Source organism: Pithys albifrons, chromosome 6 (genome assembly GCF_047495875.1).
Source record: "Pithys albifrons albifrons isolate INPA30051 chromosome 6, PitAlb_v1, whole genome shotgun sequence".
NCBI classification, from domain to species: Eukaryota; Metazoa; Chordata; class Aves; order Passeriformes; family Thamnophilidae; genus Pithys; species Pithys albifrons.
In genome coordinates this window covers 64,840,650-64,864,295 of record NC_092463.1, presented here as the reverse complement: position 1 = coordinate 64,864,295, position 23,646 = coordinate 64,840,650, and the positions used below count along the sequence as shown (strand labels likewise).

The following is a 23,646-nucleotide window of genomic DNA, read 5'->3' as shown; positions in this document are numbered from 1 at the left end:
TTCAATCAAAATAACTGTCCTTTCACTTGAGAAATCAACCCCTTCTCTCACCAAAGGGGACAAAAAAAGATAAAACAAGAACAGTCATTTTATAGTATATGAAAAATGCTCCAGTTTTTGCATAAAAAAATTCTCCTGCTCTTGTCACTCTCCTTCCAAACGACTGAAAGAAAAATAAAAGCAAAGGCTAAGAGTAGAGATTGGTATTAATATCATATAATCAAGACTAAAAACCAATTAAGAATTTGTATCTGAAATAAATTATACTATTTTATACTTTATTACACTATACTATATTATCCCCACATCCACAAATGGAGATTTTCCTTGGCCCTCCCTTTGATGTTAATATATTTATAAAAGCACTTACTAATTTTTACAGCAATGGCCAGATTGAGTTCTAGTTGAGCTTTTGCTTTCCTAATTTTCTTTCTATGTGACTTAACAGTGTCCTCATATTTTTCCTGAATTCTCTGCCCCTTTCTCCAAAGGTCGTAATTCCTCTTTTTAGTTTTTTTCCCTGAGTTCTTGCAAAAACTCCGTGTTCAGCCAGGCCAGTCTCTTCCCTGCTGACTCATTTTTGGCACATGGAGATGATCTGCTCCTGCACCTCTAAGATTTCTTTCTTAAAGTCTGCCCAGCCTTTCTGGCCCCTCTGTCCTTAAGGGCTGCTTCCCAAGGGAATCTCAAAATCAGTGTCCTGAACGGGCCAAACCCCACCCACCCTCCAGCAGTCCAAGGCAGAGGTTTTGTTGAGTGCCTTCCTTACTCCACCAGGAATCAAAACCTCTATTATTTGGTGGTCGCTGTGCCCAGGACAGTCCCTGACCACCACCTCTCCCACCAGCCCTTCTCTGTTTGCAAACAGCAGGTCTGCTGGGGCACCACCCCAGTAGGGTCACTCACCAGCTGTGTCACAGAGATCTCCTCCACACACTGCAGGAACCTCCCAGGCTGCCTCCTCTCCCCTGGACTGGGTTTCCAGCAGACATCTGACAAACTAAAGTCTCATACAAGAGGAAGGGCTGGTGGTCCTGAAACATTGCCCAGCTGCCCACACAACAGTTCATCTACCTCTTCATCCTGACTGGGGTTCTTTAACGGGCTCCCATGGCCCTACCCCTGATTCTTACCCACAGACACTCAACCTTATCTCCACTATCCTTGAGCTCCACACAGTCAAATACTCCCTAATGTACAGAGCCACTCTGCTGCCTCTCCTTGCTGTTTGAAGGGCTTGTGGCCATCCACTGCAGCACTCAAGTCATCCCAGAACTTCTCTGTGATTGCAACCAGGTCAGCTCTTTCCTACTGCACATCACATTCCTGTAGAATATCATGAAGGGAAGAAGAATCACCAAAATTCAGTGTACATCAAAACAATTTTAGGGAAAAAGTTCTAATTAAATTGATCTCAACTACAGCATATCAAATTTATAAGCCACCTAAGGCTGTACAAGTAGCTTATAACACACTTTATGATTCTGGAAATAATAGTTTACAAGACATCCTCGGCATTAAAATAATGGAAGGATATTAATTCATTCCATAGTTTCTACAGAAGCAATTCTCTTCCCCTCTGCTAATTTCTACATTCACTATTCAAAGCTAAGCCCAGGGAAAGAAATAACATACCTAAGCGGTATGTTATTATTAATCATTGTTTAATGATTCTATACATTGTCTTTTCATAACCATCCAATCTGCCAGTCGACTTTATCTGTGTTCTGTACTTATTTGTCTATATATAATTCTGCTCCTGCCTGCACTTTTGTCTCATTTATGTTGTGAGCCCTCCAATGGAGCTGACTATGGTTACTTAAGTTACAAGGGGCTTCACAAGTGTAGCAGACAAAAACCCAGCAGTCAGGTTTTTAGAGCAAAGAAAAGTAATATATATTGAAAATACGAGTCTTCAAAGTAAGAGCAGCAGAAGACCAGCAGCACACACAGCACCAGTACCTTTGCTGGGTGTTACAGGATCCCATCAATACTCACAACACGAGAATACATCTCACATTTCAGAGCACAAAGTGAACTTACATACAATATTTTTTGACTATTGTTTTGTTTTCACGTGGGTAAAAAAAGTGAATTCATCATAATTCCTGCCATCAATACAAGTTCATTTTGTTACATGCTTGCATATACTCTGAAGTCTGCAATTTAGAATTTGAACCTTGTTATTGAAACCACATAAATTATTTGAAAGAGTCCTTGCTTGTCTAATTAGTCCTCTGCAATGAACTCAGAGTTTCCAGCCTAACTCAGCTCACTTGGGATCTCTAGCAGTGCACAACTTCGCAATAGAGACCTACAAAGCTGCCCAGAGCCTCCACAGTCCCAGCAACTCCAGACTTGTCTCACCTTCTCCTTCAGTTGCACACTCATTTTCTGAAGGTACAAGAATAGAAGATTCATAGGAGGATGAAAAGCAATAAAATCAGGCTTACTATTTATTTGACAGTTTTCCTGACAATCAATATAGAACAAATCTTCTAGAACAGTCATTCAATATATTTGTATCCAACAGATGATTTATAGAAATTGTGAGCATTTTAAAGATATAGAAATGATTTATATTAGCTTTAATTAGCTATATTATATGATATATTATATATAATATATTAGCTTTAATTTTTTATATTTCCTAATTCACAGTAGTCTACTCATGGTAAAGATACTTTAATATATCAATCAGCACAGGAAACTATCTGGAAAAGGATTATTATTCATTTCAAATGATAGAAACATTTTTTTTCAAAAATGAGAACACAGTTTCTGAGGAAAATGAGTCAATTTCTTACTCAATCACATAGGTGTCTAGGTGGCTGCAACAGGTTTAGGCACACACATTTAAGATACCAAGTAAAAATAACACAGTATTTTGCCAGGCTATATATTCTAGAGAAAAAGAAAGTTGAAACAACAACCAAACCTTTTTCCTTGCCATGAATTTTTAACCTGAAGTCTTACTTTAATTTGACTTCAGTTTTATAGCCCAAATCCACCCAGTTATCAGTTAGATATCTTTGTCACCAAAGGGCTTGAATCTGTAACCTTTGGCCTTGTCCAACATCATATAAACCTGCAGTGAAATGTAAAGCAGCAAGAAAGTCTTGTTCAGTTTAAATAGTAACTCTGTAGTTCTGCTGAAGAAATATAACTCATGGACCTAATGGCATGTTACTTGAGAATACAAAAATACATTTTCCTAATGTTTTTTTCAACACAAACTTAACTACAGATCTGACTTTCATTTGGAAAGACAGAGATGTGAAAGAGTTTTTATATGCCATTAAAATGTAACAAATAGGGAACAAATTACACATATTGTGTCATTCCTTTGTTTTCTTATGAAGGACACCTATGTCATGGTTTTAAATTCATAAGAAAAGAAATCATTACACCCATGAGGAAAAAATCAGGCCAATTTCATGCACTGCACGTATTAAATCCAGGGATAATTTGCAGACATCCAAGATCATTAACCATATGCCAAGTTCAAAACCAAAAAGCTCCTAATTAATACTGAAACCCTGAAAAAGTCGGTCTGATCTATTCTTTTGTGTGACAGCAGCCTGAAAACTGGCAGTGCCTGGTGCTGCTTCTTGCCATGTACCTGCTGCTGAAGTCATTTAGCACACACTGGTGCATATGCAGTATTGATAGGAACTGAAAATGGACCCTTTCTGGTTGCTGGCTATTTTGCCAGGATAGGTCTGCATTAAAATCAACCACGAGAGGGGGTGATTTAAAAATTGTTGCATTCCTGAGTTTAAAAGGCAGACTTTTTTGTGGTGAACTCATTTAAAGGCTTACCCTGTCCTCATTACTCCACGAATTCTTGTGCAGGTTAAATGCAGAGCACAAGGACCAGTTGCAGTGCTTTGCCATTTTTTCTCCCTGTACTTGACCCTTGTAGCAATTTCCCAGCTCTGCATCTGTATTGTTAGTGAAAAATTACAGAGGCTCTATGGAGAACTTTGACAACTGTTATCTGCAGACTTGTTAGGATGCTGACAACATTTCTTCCCTTTCAAACAGTAAGGTCTCTCATTGTAATGGTTTGACCCAAGGCCTTCCCCAGTAACCATTGTATCTAAGGAAGTTACAAGTATTCCACACGTGTCTTCCACGTAGCAGTGGGGGAGTGGTTTTTCCTTTTTTCCTTGCTTGGCTGAGGAGCTGGAGGGAGGTGGTGGAGGTCTGGTCCCTCCGGTCCCTGGTGTTTCTCCTGTCCTGGGTGAGATTGTTTCATTCTTGTTCCCCTTACTTGAGGTTTTTTAATTGTGTTTGTTTTGATTCATTCGGTTTCTTTGGGTTGGGTTGGTGTCTTCCCTATTTTCCAGCTAATCAATCCCCTTTTCTCCCTTCCCCTCTCCCCTGGGGGGTGGGATCCTACGTATTGTGTATACAGTGTGACAACACCAACTTCCTAGAACATCTAGATGTTGATTCACAAAGGGAATGTTGACAGAGAAGTCCAGCTTCACTGCCTAAAATGTAACTCAATCACAGAAACTCAAATCTTGTTTCATCCTCAGCAAAACAAGAAACAAACTTGTATTTTGCTGTTACTCTCAGGTGCTGTCAGGAAGGATTCATCCAATAAATGTTTACATGCACTTCCTGATGGCAGGAACAAGTTCGGATTTCAACTAAATGACTTGATTTCTTTCTGGTTTCAAGGAAGACCAACATTAAGTCCACAAAATATAAACACCAAAGAAGTGTAGTCACATTTTTTTTTGTTCTTGCTACTAATGCATGTATGAGGGATTGTTGCAGAGACTGAAGAGTCTCTCTAAAAACTATTAATCTGCCAGACTCAAAACATTAGTTGTTTCTGCTCTTCCAAAGGTTTTGGGATTTTAAGTTTGTTTTGGTTTGTTTTATTTTGTTTTTGTTTTGTTTTATTATATTTTTCTTTCAGGAAACAGTTCCCACAATTACTAGGTTAAGTAATCACACAACAGAAAAAACCCAAGTAATTAAATTGTACTAATATGATATTTTAATACTTCAGGATCTGTTTCCATAGTAACAGCAGAAATTTTTCACCATAGGGCATATAAAGAAAAAATTAGAAGATGTACTACAACTGCAACACCTCACTTTAAAAGTACAATACAGGATTAGGTCCTATCTTCTCCTAGGCTTTCTCATCCACATTTATTTTATATTTCTAGTTTTCCATTACCGTTCTCTGAGACTGTTGTTTAATGAAATATTGAATTGCTGCTGAATGAGTACAGTCGTTTGATGAAAAGGGTGATTTATTTTTCTTTTATAATAGGCTCAGAATAGTTTAAAAGAAGTATGATTTTTGAATAACAAAACTCCAGGGATAATTTTAAAATAATGTAAGCAGCAGGTAATACCCTACCAGTCCCTGCAGATAGACCATCTAAGTAAAAATAATTATGTAATTTTTATTCTCAACATGGTTCTTTTTAACACAATATTTCATCCTGAAAATTACATGCTTGATCTAAAATGTCTCTAAATTCCATCTGCTGAGTTGGATGATGTCACCGCATGAGTTGATGTAAAATTCCTTTCTCTGTAAGGAATATTTACCATGTTTTTTTATTAAACTATCCAACAGCAACCTACTACCACTGAATATCACCAGAAAGCACATTTCACTAAAGCACACCATGCACTCGTGTTTTATAAAGGCACATATTATTAAATTATTTCAGTCCACTGCAGTATGAACCAGTGAACAATCAAACATTTTGGATTGATTAGAAAGCATTGGGTACCAGTTGTTTCTGGCTTTTACAACGGGCTGCAAGTCAGTATTTATCATTATGACTCAGGTTCCTATTGAACCTCCCAAAAAAATACCTCAAGAGAAAAAATTCCTTAGGCTTGATGGCAAAAAAAGCCTTTTGTTTTGAAATGTAAATTAGATGTTCTTTCACTATCATCTACTTTAGTGGAATCAAATTATCAAAACTTGGAAAAGCTACATACTGATTTTTCAGTTAAAAAAGTTCTGGTTACCCAGAGTTAAACACCATAACCCTGTAACATATATTATGGTCCAAAACTACAGATACTACCCTGTCTTGTACATATATAAAATGACATAGAAGGAAAAGGATAAGATAAGCAACATATATGTCAGAAAGTTGTACATACTGTCAATCTAAAGTCTACCAATGATCTTCAGGAAAAACAAAGGCAGCTCAAACTGTATTTCAGTTCTTTCCCAAAATTCTTCTTTCTAACAACCTTTTCGGAATGCTGATTTTAAGGAATAGCTAAATACTACATTTGTACTAAATTTTACACTCACAAAATAAAAGAATCTTTATTTTAATAAAAATTTCTAAGTTAGTAATACTATTTTTTTCCCCAGTGGAATAAGTTTTAACTGCCGAGTACTTAAAAATTTAGTGGTTGAAGACCATGGTTTGTTTTCAGCATTTGCAATTTTTTAGTTTCTCTAACTGAAGTATTAACTTCAGTCTACTCAGCCCTGCAAGAGGAAGGCCCATGGAAAGCACAAGGTTTCTGACTGTACCTTCATCAGCATCAAAAGCAACATTTTCCATTGTTTTAGCTGATTATAGATGGAGTGCAGAGATAGAGATGACTACAGGTTTTTGGTGGGCAAGGAGGGTCAAGGATAGCCAGGCACTGCAGCTGATGGGGGGGTTGACTTTAGCAAGGAAACCCTCCATTCTCTGTTGGACTTGGAGGGAAATATAGTTAAGGAAGATGAGGAGAAGGCTGAGGTACTTAACACCTACTTTGCCTCAGTTTTCACCAATAATACAGGTGGCCCTCAAGACAACTGGCCTCTGGAGCTGGTGGACAGGGAGAGGGAGCTGAATAGCCCTCCTGTATTCCAGGAGGATATAGTGACTTACTGAGCCAGCTGGATCCTCACAAGTCTATGGGACCAGACGGGATCCATCCCAGGGTGATGAGGGAGCTGCAGAAGAGCTTGCCAAGCTGCTCTCCATCATCTTCCAACAGTCCTGGCTCTCTGGGGAGGTCCCAGTGATTGGAGGTTGGCCAATGTCACCCCAATCCACAAAAAGGGCTGCAAGCAGGACCCTGGCAACTCCAGGCCTGTCAGCCTGACCTCCATGCCTGGCAGGGTTATGGAGTAGTTCATCCTGAGTGCAATCACACAGCACCTTCAGGGTGGACAAGGAATTAGACCCAGCCAGCAGGGGTTTAGGAGGGGCAGGCCCTGTCTGACCAACCTGATCTCTTTTTACGATCAGGTGACCCACCTGGTGGATGAGGGGAAGGCTGTGGATGTGTCTGTCTGGACTTCAGCAAGGCCTTTGACACTGTCTCCCATAATATACTCCTGGAAAAGCTGGTAGCCCATGGCCTGGACAAGTGTACCCTCTCCTGGATTAGGAGCTGGCTGGAGGGTCGGGCCCAGAGAGTGCTGGTGAATGGAGCTGCATCCAGCTGGTCACCAGTGGTGTTCCCCAGGGGTCTGTGTTGGGTCCAGTCCTGTTTAACATCTTTATTGATGATTTAGATGAGGGGATTGAGTCCATCATCAGCAAATTTGCTGATGACACCAAGTTGGGAGGGAGTGTCAACCTGCTGGAAGGCAGGAGGGCTCTGCAGAGGGATCTGGATAGACTTGAGAGATGGGCTGATTCCAATGGGATGAAGTTCAATAAGGCCAAGTGCAGGTCCTGCACTTCGGCCACAACAACCCCCTGCAGTGCTCCAGGCTGGGCACAGAGTGGCTGGAGAGCAGCCAGGCAGAGGGACCTGGGGGGACTGAGGGACAGGAAGCTCAACAGGAGCCACCAGTGTGCCCAGGTGGCCAAGAAGGCCAATGGGATCCTGGCCTGGATCCAAACTAGCGTGGCCAGCAGGCCCAGGGCAGTGACCCTTCCCCTGGACTCTGCCTTGGGGAGGCCACACCTTGAGTGTTGTGTTCAGTTCTGGACCCCTCAGTTCAGGAAAGAGATTGAGGGGCTGGAGCGGGGCCAGAGAAGAGCAACAAGGCTGGAGAAGGGACTGGAGCACAAGTGCTGTGGGGAGAGGCTGAGGGAGCTGGGGGTGTTTAGCCTGGAGAAGAGGAGGCTCAGAGGTGACCTCAGCACTGTCTGGAACTGCCTGAAGGGAAGTTCTGGCCAGGTGGGGGTTGGTCTCTTCTCCCAGGCACTCAGCAATAGGACAAGGGGGCACGATGGGCTCAAGCTCTGCCAGGGGAAATTTAAGTTGGATAACAGAAAAGAATTCTTTCCAGAGAGAGTGCTCAGGGATTGGAATGGGCTGCCCAGAGAGGTGGTGGATTCACCATCCCTGGAGATTTTTAAACGCAGATTGGCCGTGGCACTGAGTGCCATGATCTGGTAAAGGGACTGGAGTTGGACCAAGGGTTGGACTCGATGATCTTGGAGGTCTTTTCCAACCCAATCGATTCTGTGATTCTATGATAATGCTGAGAAACACAATAGGCAGGTAAAGGGACACTGCAAAAGATTTTTGCCTGGTTTCACCCAGGCAGGAATACTTGGATATCAGCACCCAGTGTTGAAAATGTCATGGAGTAACAACCACCTAGAAATGAAGTTTTATAGGTAGGTTTGATCCAAGATCCATTTAACATGCAGCATCTCTCTGCTCCTCAGTTAATTCCCGCAGATTGTATCTCCCTAATGTTTTGATTTCAGAAGACAAGGACATAATTTTCTTTTTATCTGCTTCTAAATAATGCAACTTTTAATGCCTTTCTTTCTACAAATTTTGCTCATTATCCTTCAAAGCACAGCTCTAATTAAAGTGCTTAGATTATTCTGGCAGCATTTCCTAAAAAAACCCCAAACCATTTAGAAAGGTTATTTCCTAAGGTCAGTGGAATAATCCAAGAAGAAAACAGAGATTCTTTTTCATCTATGCTAGAGTCCTTCATTTCCATCACACGTGCTGCTCATCCAAAACCGCTCTTCCTTATTCTCTTTCCATAAATTCCTTTAGAAGGAAAACCAGCATGACATTAAATGCCATAAGAATAATAGGGATTCTAGTGCAGAACGATAAACTTCAGATCATATGACAAACTGGAGCACAGAAAAACAAATGTGTGGGTCAGTTGGATTTGTGCAAGACTGATCCTGGGTTTAATTCCACCCAGATAATGTTCTATAGCAAAGACAAGTATATTTCTGACCTAATAGTCTTCTCCCCATTTTGCTGGAATAAACAGAAATTGATTCCTACATAAACCACCTTAGTGTTTTCAAGAGAAATACTTGCCCCCAGTGCCTCCACCACATTTAGCACTGATTTAGCATAAGGGACTAATACTGACAACTTAAGAATGTTTCTAGATTTATCAAACACAAGATAAAGGTAAAAAGTACCATCCACAAATGTAGACTCAGCTAGAACAGTTTAATTAAACAAGTAAAACAGCCACTCCTAGAACAAATCCTCTCCTTAGTGAGAGATTAGAAAGAGAGGTACTAGATACCATTATATTCCATACAAATACCTGATTTTCTCTTATCCACCGCCAGGTCTTCTGCCTGCTGCAGAAGAAATATGCAATCCTTTTGAATTAGTTATGCAGGTGAGTAAGGGATGTGTCAGGCAGGCACTAAACTGATCAATATCACATAAAATTAATACAGTCCAGAAAGGTGGAAAACTGTACATGGGTTAGAATATCCTCCCACACAAGAAGTCTGGAGGGAGCTCCAGTTTATATGCTGCTCTTATCTCACAGGGGATAGTTTAGTTTTGAAAACAACAGGTAACCTCACATTATTTTTCATGTTTGACATTAAATGCTGTCTGTTCTTGTGAAGTCCAGCCTTAGAATGAAGTCTTAAATACCAATTTGGATCAAAGTGTTGAAAGTGCTAATTGAACTGGCAAAGATACAATGCTCACAATTAAAAGATGTCTCCAGTTGGTGAATGGCCAGATCTGTAGCTGGAATAAAGTTGCAGATGCCAAGTGATGATTGGAGCCAGTTCCTCTCTGAAACACAGCACTGCATTTCTTTCTTATTCACTGGGACTACTGTGGCTCTTACATTACAGTGCACTCAATGACCTCACATAGTGCTCTTAAATAGCACTATTGGTTTCTTCATTTCTCAGTGGCACAGATTCTGCCACAATTTAAACATTAAAAATATCCAGACTCAATTTTCAACAGAGACATCCTTCAGCCATGATATACAACTCTTCCTGTTGACATGCAACTGCCTGATTACTTTCAAATACATATGAATTTTTTGACTTGCCTATTGAATTCTAATAGAAATGGAAATACAGCCCTTGCCATGCCTGCATTCTTCACTTCTGCACATTAGAAGGCACATTATTAATTAGCTGATCAGTACTAATCTGATGAGTGCTGTGTTTTCACTACTAATATTATCCAGAGGGATGGCAGTATTGTATGAACCACTCTCAGTAGGAAACATTAAGAAAAACAGAAGGAAAAAAACTTTTAAAACAAAGGTTTAAAATAGTCAAGTAATAAACAAACGAGTTGTTAAGGGTGTACCTGGGACACTAAGTGTCTTCACAACTACTGTAACACCCATTCGGCACTCATTAAGGGCAAATTTTTCATAAAAATAATGCAGAAAGTAAAAGAAATCCTGCAAACTTGAGAGAAGAATGCCTTATATTTACCACAATAAGATCACTCTCAGAGTAACATAAAAGAAAGGGAAGTCAGAAAGCTTTGTACACCTGAGCTCCCCTCCATGTTTGGGAGTTGGGACAGTTAATTTCTGTGTTCTTTGTCCAAATAAAAGTCATAAAATTGCTGAAGAACAATGGCATTCCATTTCTTATTCTCTTTTAATAGATGCTAGGAGGATGCCTCTGGGAGCTTAATTTTATTCTAAGATTCATGGGGATTCAGTGAACTCAATGTTACAATGACCCCAAAGGCTTCAAAAGGGTGGTTTATTTAGTAACTACCAAAGGTGATCAAATAATTGATTTAAAGCTACAGTCTGTTATTCAAGTTTTATTTCAGTGTAATCCTGCCAAGCCAGTTAATACTCCCAGGACCACATGTCTGCTGAAAAGGCAAACTCCCATGATCTTGTGTAAATCTCAGAAGATAAGGGGCTAATGTGCAGGGCTCAAACACTGATAGAAGGATATCTGTGGAGTCAGACTTGGTGGTAATGACACACCATGGGAAAGGATAAGATGTGGCTGGAGGATGGGCCATACTGAGGTAGGGCAGTGCTTTTTGAGGACAAACACCCTTGTTCTAGTTGTTGGAGGTAAGCACAGCACAGTACAGCACAGGTGCAGGATGAGGCCAAGAGGTGGGCATGGACTGTAAGGGGAGGGTCAAGACCATCAGTGATCCTGGAGGTCTCTGACCCATTTCCAGTAAGGTGTGAAAGAACAGACTGTGTATGAAAATGAATTTGCATAGAAAGTGAGAAACCTTCTTTCAGGGTGGGGAAAACCTATCTGTAAAGAGGTATCCCCACCAAGCCCAGGTGCATTCACCAGGACCCTGGACACCCCAGGAGTCGTGATCTCTTTCTCTCAACCTCTCCGGGCAACCTGTTCCAGGTGCACTCACCTGCACAGGGAAGAAGTTCTTCCTCATATTCAGGTAAAACATGAAGAGCATTTGAGAATTGAAAAGATTCACATCTTCCTCTAATGCAGATTTGGAAGGTTACCTGTCATGTAAACTTTGAAAAAGCTTCTGAGGCAGTTAAGAAGAGAGCCTTTGCAAAAGCACCCACTGTTTCACACCCCTGTGGGAGTTGTTTGGGACAACCACAGGATGTGTCAGATGCTGCTCCAACAGGAGGTTACACCAATAACGCTGAGAAACACCAAAATAACCAATTGCTGAGTGAACATTTAACAGTACAACAGTTGTTCAAGTCTCTCTTTCAGCAGTGAGAGACATGCCATAATAACAGCAACTAATAGCCATCATCAACATAAATATGAAAGTCTGTTGAAATATGAGAAATCTACAGGAATATAGACTGAAAGTTTACACACTGAAATGCAAGACTGTGCACCCGAAACATTGCAGAAGTGGAAGCCAGCAGAATAATTCCAGGTTAATGTATTTTCCAGAAACAATGCTTGTCTCCAGTGTTATTTCTTCCACTTGAAGTAAGTACCATGATATAAAAAACCCACCAGTGTTATCTGTGGAGATGATTTGGTGTTTTTATCTGCAAAAAGCATAGCCAAATTTGACGCCTTAACTGTTGGGAAAAAAAAGAAATCAGCTGTTTTGAAGTATTTCATTCTGCAGAAGCAGCAATATATGTGTGTAGATATAGATATATTCAAGCCACTGAGAAAAGATAGGCAAAAATCAAAATTTCATGCTTCGTTATGTGTCTACAACTAGAAAGCCTTTACACACAGGCACATGCACTGTATATATTTATGCATCTTTCCTGGAGCAAAAAAAGATCTTTTTACATTCAAAAACATACACCAATGGAATTGGATACCACTTTGCAATTTTTCATTTCTTTTATCAGCATCCACAATGATGTTTTTGCATCTACTCCAGATGCACTCCTTTTCACTGAACTAACAAGAATCAGGTAAGAATTCTCTCCATCCTTGTTAGTGTTTGGTAAGTAATGAGCACTAAGATTTACACACACACACAGTTGCACTGTAAAACAGTGTTATCTGTAGAACACTGAAAAATTTACCCTTAAGTTTGCAGTAGGTGTACCTAAACCATGAGGTTTAAAGCATATGGACCACAGCTATCTGTAGCACAAGAGGAATCTGCTCTATTGCCCTAAAATTGAAGTGAAAGTTTTAACTTTTTTTACTGCTTTCTTATTAGGAGACTTTCAAGTCGTATTTTTAAAACAATTTTTAAGGTTTTATTTTAAAGAATTAAAGCTAAACCAATACTATAATTTCTAAGCCCCAAGCAGTCACAAGAAGAGCCTAAACAATCTCCTTCCCTCCAAAGTTTTCTCACTCTCTACACACATTTTTTTATCTCTGTTTAGAAAGAGCAGCATCCAGATGCAGTCAGACTCTGGTAAGATGCAGGCAAACAGAGTATCTCCAGAGTAACATCAATATTTCAACTTATTCATTCAGCACATAATGTCCTTTGTTATCTACCTCCTTCTAACAGATACTGAAATCACCCTGTTTTCCCAACACCACCCATTTGATACCTTATCTCATCCAATCAGGTCCAAGAATGGCTCTGGCAATTTCTCAGTTCTGCCTTTTTAAAGTGAAACTTTCCAATAGTTCCCTTAAAAATCAAGTGGTTGAGGGGATTGCTTGGATATGTATGTTTGTTTCCAGCCTAGTCAGCAACCAAATTTCTGAAAACACATCTGCTTATTTCTCCAAATGTGTCCCTGCAAATACTCACAAGAAGGAGCCTGCAACAGATATTGCAGTAAGCTGCCTTAAGGGTCACTTAATTCCCTAGAACATGGAAAGATTTAAAGCAGATTAAATTATTTTATACTACTTCTTCCAAGGTATTGTCGGGTCTAATGTAGTGGAACAAAAACTTCATGTTCCTGTAATGGCTGAATGTTATTTGGATCCGTTTTCCATTACATATAAAAGTACCATTTTAACATGTGACATAAACAGCAAGATTAAGCACCAAAGAAACACATGATGTGAGTGAACACTAAAATACCTAAACCTGATTCCAGTATCAGCTTATGTACTCACCTATTTGATGGGAATGGCTTAAGCCTTTGCAGTTACATTTTATGAGCCGCGGTGGGCAATTCATCTCATACAAAGGAAACATTTTCTCCTTAAACCTACAGTTCTGGTATACATGTCTTGTATTTCTTCCCAGCTCTTTCAGAAGCTATTTAAATGTTGTCAATTTAGCTACATATGAAACTGGCAATACCAAGAGCTATGATATTAAAAAAAGATAGAAAAGTAGGTTTTTCCTGAGCCCATCTGAAAAAATTGATTATTATTTCTTTCAAACAGATCTCACTTTTTAGCTTTTACAGCATTTTAATTTTTTCTGTGCCCAGGAACAGATAACAATCTGCCCTTGAGCCAAAAGAGCTCCAGCTGAGTAGAAACGGTTGGGGGGGGGGGGGAAGGGGAGGGGAGAACTAGGATATTTGAAACAGGGACAGAGGTATGAGTTAAAAGAAATATAATAAATAAGTGTCTGCTTTCACAAGCTTTCTGGAACCAAATACAGCACATCTGTGTGTATTGAAGAGCAGACAAGTAAATAAAAATAGCAGCTGCAGATTAGTCTCTACTCACTATCTATGTATTTGAGGACAGTATTTTTTCATACATCATTCATATGTGAGTGCAGAGATTTCACAGAAATCAGAATTCGAGAGTGATCTTTCACCAAATTAAATAGCACAGACTGCACTGGTTGCAATGTTACAGTTACTTACCAAAGGAAAGGGAAGGGAAGCAGCAATTGTGGTGGGTTCTGAGCCTTCCTCGCCCCATTGTCATTGGGGCACCATGGTTACAGATTAATTCCCAAGCCTTGCCACCTTCATTAACCCAAACAACCTTGTTCCTCAGCTGAAAGCAAAGCAAGCTGCAAGGCTACAATTTGCAAAAGAGATCAGGATGTATTCCTGACCACAAAGACTACTCTCTATCCCCCATATACATCAGCACCTACACAACAGTCTACATTTCCAAGAATACAGCTCCAATTTACATTCAGGTTTTCAAAAGCTTAGTGTGGTCAACAGGCTGTTCCCTTTTGACATTCAAAAGGCATCAGATTCCACTTGTTCTGCTCACTTCAAAGAAAATCCATTGCAGATTATAGGTATTAAGCCTCTCTAAAATATCTGGGCTCTTAGCATAATTTGGCTTCCTTCACAGGAGGAGGAAGAAAACAAATGAGAATCAACAAAACCTCAACACTACCTGTTTTCAGAGGTGCACCCTCCATGGAATAGAGGGGCTGAAGCACAGCAGGGCTGATGGACTCTGCCAGCCACTGATAAGTAGCAAGAATACAACAGCTATTTGGGGTATTTTGGCACAGAAAGTAAGAATCAATTATCAACTGAGTGGTTTCAACAAGGCAGCTCAAAGGTACAGCTATTAAACACAGTTGTTTGATTTGCACCCTCACTGAGCTTCAACCCATCCTGAAAAATATCTCTTAGCAAAAAACTCTAAATGAAACACTAATAAAATTGATTTTATTTCCCCATTTTCGAGAGAGAACGTCTCTTTGCACATCGACTACACATTTCATTATGCTGCCTCAGGAGGAAGAAACATCCTCAATAATCTAATGATACCCAGAGCACAGCTGCTTTTCAGTCTTGCCACATCAATTTTTCCACACATTTTTTTCTTTTCCACATTCCAGTAAAATCTCAGTTTTCCCCTTGTTTAGTGCCACAGACGAGGCTGAAACAAACACATGGCTGCAAAATCACTCAGAGAGGAAGAGGATGTCATGCATAAGTTTGGCACAGTGTATTGCTGACCTTATTGTTGCACCTCAGAATTGCTTGGTGAACCAAGAGCAAAGTCTGAGCTCCTACTCCTGTTTAGTTATGCATACCAACAAATTCACACCATCACCTAAAAAACTGTATGAAATACTGAGAAATCAACAGTATAAAAGATGAGTAAACTATTTTGTTTACCACTTACAGCACCAGGCAATTTGCCTCCTCTCCTACTACCAAACCAAGTTTAAAGAACATCCATAAAAACTATTGAAAACATGTTGAAGTGTTGTTTCACTGTGGTGAAATTACAGACACTCTACCCCTCTAAAACCCCTGTTTGTTGTTCTTGAACAGAAGGTGTTTCGATGCTCTCTAAGCAAGGGCATAACAAAAATCCAGTGATAACACATCCCCCTGAGTAAAGGGTGGTGGACTGGAAGACTTTCGTGTGGAGATGTCACAAAGATGTTCTGCTGCAGCTCCATCCAGATGGGCAAGGTGTCAGTTTGCAATTAGATGTGACTCAGCAAACACGCGACGTTTTCAGTGCTGCAATTTGTCCCACAGTTTTCAACCACCTTCCACTTTCATAACAGGCAAATGAAAAGAAAACCTTCTTATTTTCTAGCAGGAAACTATAACTATAAATCAACCAAATATGATCATTTGTAAGTAACAAGAAGAATATGTAAACACATGGGGAAAATAACACTTTGGGTAACATACCCAAGCTGACAGCAAACAAGCCTTATCTTCATGAGAGAGCATGTGGAGACAAAACATGCCAGAATTTTTTGACACCTCTCTACATCTTTCCATAGATGCTATTAATCAATATTGACAAGTAAGATATTGAGAAATTCCATTCACAGCTATTTCTTCAGCCTGTAAGACTCACATTTCTCTAATGATTGGTCAAAACGTTTGTATCAACACATACAGTGGAAACTTAAGAGGGAACACTCCAAAAAAAAGCGAAGATAAAACACAATAAAGGTAAACACCAATAAACACAGGAAGGATGTGAGTTAAGGGGTAAGATGAATAAATAGTAGCAGAGGAAGGAAAGGGTGAAAACTATGGTAGCACAAAAACCCCTGCTATTTTATGCAATGTCACATTTATTCTTCAGCATTTCTAAAGGAACTTGCCCTCTGATGTATTTGAAATACAAATACAACAATACACATCTTAAACCTTCACATAATATTAAGACTGAAGGATGGTATGAAAAGTCTTTATGCTTTCTGAGAAACATTACTTGACTTCCATACAGAGAACATTTACAGATCTGACTTACAAGACAGGTAGCACAGCCATTGTGAAAAACGAGACATTGGTAAGAAACTCTGGGTTTGAAAGGTGGCATAAACAAGCTTTCTTTGTCTGCAGAGTGGTACTCATAAGGATGACTACCAGTGAACAGGTTTCTATTAAATATAGAAAATCATATTGAACCCACAGCCTCACAGAAAAAGGAGTTACAATTTTAGGTTAAGAGATCCTTATATTCTGCCTTAGCTACAACTTAATAATTGAAACAGGAAAGTGTCAGCATTCTAATTTTTCTAAACACAAAGGATACATTAAAATGTCCATGGCAAGTCTCCTGGACAGAAATGCATTATCCATGGCATAAAAAGCCAAATTCCAGCTGTTGTATTACATTTAGACTGAACTCTAGAGATCTTCAAGATTTACATGAGTTCACATGGAACTTCAGGAATATTTTAACTGCAGATTAGATCAAAACAAAAATAAGCCTTTACTGAAAGTTACAAAAGTTTTTATAGAATCCTTTCTTTTCCTCACTTCCTTTTTGGTTTTTTCCTTCTTCCTTTCATTTTCCAGAAATCAGAAACATAAGTGATAAAATATCACAAAAGAATCTATTTTTATTTCTTCTGGCCAAACAGACTTTTTCCCCTGGATTTTTAATTTAGGTTGATGATCTTAGATATGTGGAGCACTTTTAAATGTATCAGTTCAAGCTAATAACACGTAGCAACAAGTAACTTCCAAGGGCATCATTCATAACCCTAAAATAGCAGAAAATCCCATAAAATTTAGAACATTTTAAAAATTAAAAATAAAAATCTTCCCCTGTCCAAGACATACAGATTAAATAACGTGTGGTTACTCTGTTCTGGCAGGGCTGCAAACACAGAGAAGCAAGTTTATTACGTAAGGCTGGCATTAAAAATATATGTATATATACACACATATTCTTATATGCACATACATAGTTCAAGTGTGGGTTTTGTGTGTTTGGGTTTTTCCTTTGTTTATGGGATGGAGATTGTGAGGTTTCTGTTCTATTTTAATATATCACTGGAGTTCAAAACTTTCTTCCCAGAAAAAAATGCTTTGTTTCACCAAGTCATTTCTAGTTTGCTGCATTAGGCTCTTGCTTATAAATCATGAAAATAAAGCCATCAAACCAAACTCATTCCTTGAAATAATGGAGTTGTATGAGTGGTTTAAGCACCCATTATGATTAAACACAGTCCACAACAAAGGCACAGAGTTCTTCAGCTATAATACAGTCACAAGCCATGTCTAAATTCTACTTTTGTACCTCAAATATAAGTCCTTACAAGCCATTAACCAAACAAGCATCATTATCCACAATGATAGAAATCAGAAAGCTTTCACAGCCCAGAGAACTCAGACAGTAAAACTGTGAATTCTAAGCAGGAGACAAACAATAGAGTTATTACCCCTGCATTTGTGAAAGAAAAATATCAAGAACTGACAGTAAGAAGTGATCAAGAAGTAGCCTAGCAGCACACTGCAGAGCTCATCTTCAGTCGTGGGGAAAGGAGGGACACTCCCTGGATGTTAGTCTGGGATCTCACAAGGGACAATATCTCCTGGCACCAGCCAGGGAGAACCCAATAGTGGTGGCACCCAGGAGAAGCCTCAGACTTCCACTTCAAATCTAGACTGGAGCAGAGTCCATCGACTCTCATATCAGCCTAAACAAAAGACAGTTACTTTCTGCACCTGATTATAGCCCCAAAAGGTCTTAAGAACTAGAAAGAAGGGTTTTGTACTCTCTCTCACTCCACCCCAGTCCAGTGACATCAGATACATTCCTCTTTATCTTTCCTCAAATCTCAGGCTCAATCCTTTACACACCTTTATCTGAAAGAAGGAAAAGATATTATTTTCATATCCTTAAAAATAATTATCTAAACCAACAAATGCAGAGGAAATAGTCAACCTTGAAAATACATCCAGGGGAAAAAACCCCCATTTATGTCAAGTTCTCAAGGTTAATAAGAAGATTCATTATATTGCTATCACTTCTGACAACAGACACACACCAGACCAACACCCATACCTTTATTAAGCAGTTGGTAATGGGCACACTAGTTTTACCCTGCTACAAACCACAGAGGAAGCATTCCCCTGCAGCCTCTGAATCAAAGGTTGCTTTGTAACATCAGTGGAGTAAAACTGACTGTGGAAAGATGACCACCAGCAGCTATTCTACCATTGCAATAAATTCTGCTTTTTACAGCCCTGTTGTTTGTACATAAATTCAATGAGTTGCTGTAGTAGAAATAATATTATTATTAACATGCATCTTGTTAGGTTTATGGTCCTGTTCTCTGCTAATAAGCATTCTACTTCAATCAAATTATTCAGTGTCTTGTTTCTGACATATTTCATATGTGTACAGAAAGGACTGCACTGTCATGAGAAAAAGGAGGGGGGAATGTTTGTTTCACATCAAGTTTCTTCTAAGGAGTCATATTCTTGTAATTTAGACAAACAATTTTGGTCTACAGCCTTTCAACAGTACCATTCAGAAAATTGTCATTTTAGCTCTCAGTATGGAAGTCTCATTAGACATAATAACTTGGACTGCAAATCTTAGTTAATGTCCCCAGTGACTGACTTCATGTAAGCATTCCCTCTGCAAACAGCTTTCCAGGCACACTTCAGGTGTCAGGGGCCACAAAAGCACACAGGTGGCCACAGAATCACACCCTGAGCCCATGGCACTCTGTGTCCACTGCCTGAACACTCAGTGCACTGAGACTCATTTCTGATGTTGTATGAAAAACCTGTGCTGTCTTCAGCATCATATGTAAAAAACCAAGACATATCAACTGTCACATTGGATCTGCCGAAATCAAAATCTCAAAAGAGATGTAAAGGTGGACAGGAAAACACAAACTTCAGAATAGCTTTACAAAGCTAAATTCACCTTCAAAAATGTTCCCCTTTACATTTTTAGAGGCTGATTTTAGGACAACAATTTTCACTTTTTCCATGAAAACATAGATAGTTAAGTGGACAGACAAACACACCTCAACCTTACTACCTACCTCTTTCTCACTACAGCCAGCTGGAAATATGATCAGGAGTTATCATTATGTCTCCAAGCCACACCAAAATCCAGCAGAATAGATCATTCATTTCAAAACCATGAACTTTCTGTGATGTCATAGGTATTGATTCATGCATATCATTTTAGAGCAAGCTTGGATGTTACATACAGTCCTGAAACAATGGTGATAGCTGTGTGTTTCCCTCTTTCTAACAATACTATCAAACAAGAAAAGATGACAAGTTGTGTTACCATAGTTGAGCTCATCAAGTCATATTTTCTTGCAATCAGATCTGAGGACATGCACCATCACACGGGATCTTCCAAAGCCATCACCATGACAAGGAACAAAAATCATCAGCTGTCCACCTCTGCAGCTCTGATATCAGTGACAACACACGCAACAGAGTAAAAACTGTTACAAAAATACTCATGATGGAAAACTTTCTGTCCTGCAAGGCTGATGCTTTGTTTTAGCTAAGCAATTTCACACAGCAGGATATTGGACTTTGCTTTTGGCAAACACAATTAGCCCTGGAAATCTACTGTTACCTCCAACTAGTGAATTAGCCATATGTTTACAAGTATTAACTGACACAGACAGAATTGCCTTCTGCTGAAGGAGATTAAAGCATAATCTCTTTCCAGTAGATGGCATATTGATAGCACCGTATCATTTTTTATACTTTCAGCAGGTGCAGCTGAAAAATGACTCTGTGTTCTCTACAGCCAGTAACAAATCAAGTCACTGCTGAAGAGAGTAGTCCACGACTTTTATAAGTCTCCAACTCCACAGCAGAGTTTCAGTCTCCTTTTTAACAGGATGACCAATCTGGTATCAAACCCAAAACTTCACTTTGTAACACATACAGTACTTGGGTGGAGTTCAACTGGAATTTCTTTCACATAGATAATTTTCATCCTTCAATTACATAGGAACATAAATCACCATGTGCCACAAAACTGTACTCTTGTCAAACTGTACCCACTCCTCAGAATCATAATTTTCATAATTAATATTCACATGCCAACTTCAACTTCTTGATATTCTTTCCAGCTATTTTTTGAAAGATGAGAAGGGATTTGAATTTTTATTTCTTTTTTTACAGTCATCAGGAATGAGAGAGATTTCATTTTTCAAACCAGCAATCCTTGGTCAAGAAGTTGAGGACCCACTTTTAGGGTTCTACACTCGGTATCTTGACTCCCAGGAATTTCAAGCAGTTTTTAAGTTTTCCATAGCTTTTTTTCAGTGCAGTTTAATCAGCATGAGCTCAAGCAAGACACAAATCTACATCTGCAAAAGCTGGTTTGGTCCTTCCTCTCCGTTTTAATTTTTCTTCCAAGGATGTGACACTCTTTAATGAGCATAAAATTATTAATCCATATTAATCCACACTTGACTGCTAGTGAAAGTTTCCTTAGACATCTCATTAAATCAGAAGAAACGAAGCACAGTATATTACAATTTTCCTCCAAGTTCTATAGAACAGGGTGCATCAGCAAGGCTCATATGGACCAGCACTGTGGAATCCTTCATCAGAAGCACCACCAAAAAACGTACCCCTCTTGTGTCTTTAACAACCCACTCTAAAGGAGGGAAATAACTGAATAATGGAAGCAATTTCCTGACCCGAGGAAATAGCATGAAGCTGAATTAGAGGAGGTTTAGGTGGGTTATCAGGGAAAGATTCTTCTCCCAGGGGGTGGTCAGGCACTGAACAGGCTCCCCAGGGCAGTGGGCTCTGCCCCAAGGCTGTCAAAGCTTTGGACAACGCTCTCAGGGACTGGGGGGACTGTAGGGTCTGTCGTCTGCCAAGCCAGGAGCTGGACTTCAATGATTCTTGTGGGTCCTTCCAGCTGTGATTCTGTGATTTCTCCCTGCATTAGGATTTTTTTCCACTCAGAGATTTTTCAGTTATTTGCTGCGTATGTAGAGAGATGATCTCCTGCTGTCCCTTGTTTTGAGTATGTAGAAGGCACACATTTTAAGCCTTAAAACATGCAGTGCTTCTGGGAAAATCTGCTTCAACGCTGATTTTACAGGAAGAGACCAAGAATAAGGGAAAAAACGCATTTCCCTGAAAAATGTATATACATATAACCTCTGAGAACAACATGCTTTTTGGGCTCATTGCTATTCATTATGAAATTATTACTCTGTTATTATTCTAACAGCAGAAAAATACCACAGTCAAAATTTGGGCTTGATTTACTTATAAGGAACTGGAAGTCAAGAAGTCTGAACTGAGAGCTGTGTCATAATAGATCTGCTCTGCACCCAACATTAACTTCCCATCTGTGTACATCAAGACAATGAGATGGAGTGTCTCAGCTTTATCTTTTCGTTGCTGAACATATTGTACCTACAACAAGGACAATATACCATCTCTCAGCAGGTGAGCAGAACACACCACCTTATCAGAACTCTGCATGGTCAGATCAGGTTTGATTTTTCAGCTGCAATAGATTTTGTTCATATTTTCTTGAATTTCTTATACTTGCACAGAAAGGTATTCTAGATTGCAGCAACTTTTTACCCATTTACTGGCGTTGAGATAACGCTGCAATACCTCACCTGCATTTCACAGTAAAAAAACCAGAAAAGCAAGAAGACCCAGGTCTATGTTCAGATACAGAATCCTAAACTGAGATGAGATTGTTCAACTGTTTCTAATTTTTTTGCACTCTAAGGCAAAACACCAGCATGTTCTCAGTTTCAGCTGTTTGCCTTTCTTTCCAATGAAAGTCTATCTGGTTTTACTGCTCCATACATAGAGCTTGTATTTGTCACTGTCTTGTTACATCCCACAAGCTGTGGGTTAAGTTATATGGGAGCATCTCTTTCTTAGCATTTTAAAAAAAGCCTATAACCACCAAGAGAACACTCAGCATCTTTCAGAGGATGAGGAGGGACAGATAAGAATCAGATTAAGAATCAGATGATCTCTGGTCAGAATACCCCAGCAAAAGCAGAAATCGGTATTATTTCTCTTCAAAGCACGGAATCTGAAAAAGCAAACAAAGCAGGAGCGCTCTAAGGAAGAACAGCCCTCGCTACTCACCTAGCGCCGAGGACCAGCGCCGGGAAGAGAGGCAGCAAGTAATAAGCAGAGATGAATTTCATGCTGGCGCTCCTCCGTTTGCTCTGATCCTGCCACGGTTCTTACAGCGGCTCCGTGCGCGGTGCCTCCTCCTCCCGCACCTCGCCTCGCCCCGCCGAGGGCGCTGCCCGCCCGCTGCGTGCGGGTCCTGCCGCCGCCAGCGCAAAAACCCCTCCACACGGCGTGGGGAGGGAGTGCCGAGCGGGATCTGAGCGGCGGGAGGGAGCGAGGGATGTCCCGATCCCCAGAGGCTGCCCAGGACGCGCCCCGAGCGCCGGTCGGGAGGGATTACAGCGCCTCGCTCCGACGGGACCGCCGGGCACGGCGAGGAACGCCGCCTGGAAAGGAAGAAAGAAATAAATAAAAAAAGAGAAACCCGCAATGAAAACACCGCCAGCGTTTTGCAGTTAGCGCCTTTATGTGATGCGAATATAAACACGACAGGTGATACAGGGAAAGGAGCTGTTCTGAGTAGGTGTCAAGCCCAGAGCAGCCGGTAACTACACCCAGCCAGGTGTCATTTCTCTAAAGCAGAAACAGAAAAGCCGCTATTTCAATCAGATGTTCATTCACCCCATATCAAGTTGAAGGTAACAGCAGAAATAGCTTCCAAAAGAGGGCTTTGAAACATTAATGTCATGTCTAAAAGCCTGAAGCAAAGAATAAGACCTTCAGAGAAATAAATACGCCTTTCCTCCTTCCTGTATTTGTATTCACTTGATCTTAATAATTAGTTAAAATAAATCAGCATTGGTAAAAGATGCTTT

General features: G+C 39.9%; 1 protein-coding gene across 2 annotated transcripts in view; it reads right to left on the bottom strand.

Moving 5' to 3' along the window:
- The window catches only part of LUZP2 (leucine zipper protein 2), a 137,404-nt gene extending 114,231 nt beyond the window's left edge, over nucleotides 1–23,173 (bottom strand). The window contains exon 1 of one of the 2 annotated variants that reach the window (XM_071559262.1): nucleotides 22,841–23,173. In XM_071559262.1, coding sequence (XP_071415363.1) covers nucleotides 22,841–22,902 — 62 coding nt within the window. In that variant the 5' untranslated portion in view covers nucleotides 22,903–23,173. The remainder of the gene's footprint in view (nucleotides 1–22,840) is intronic. The other variant, XM_071559261.1, reaches the window with a different exon arrangement.
- Between the last annotated feature and the right edge of the window lie 473 nt (nucleotides 23,174–23,646).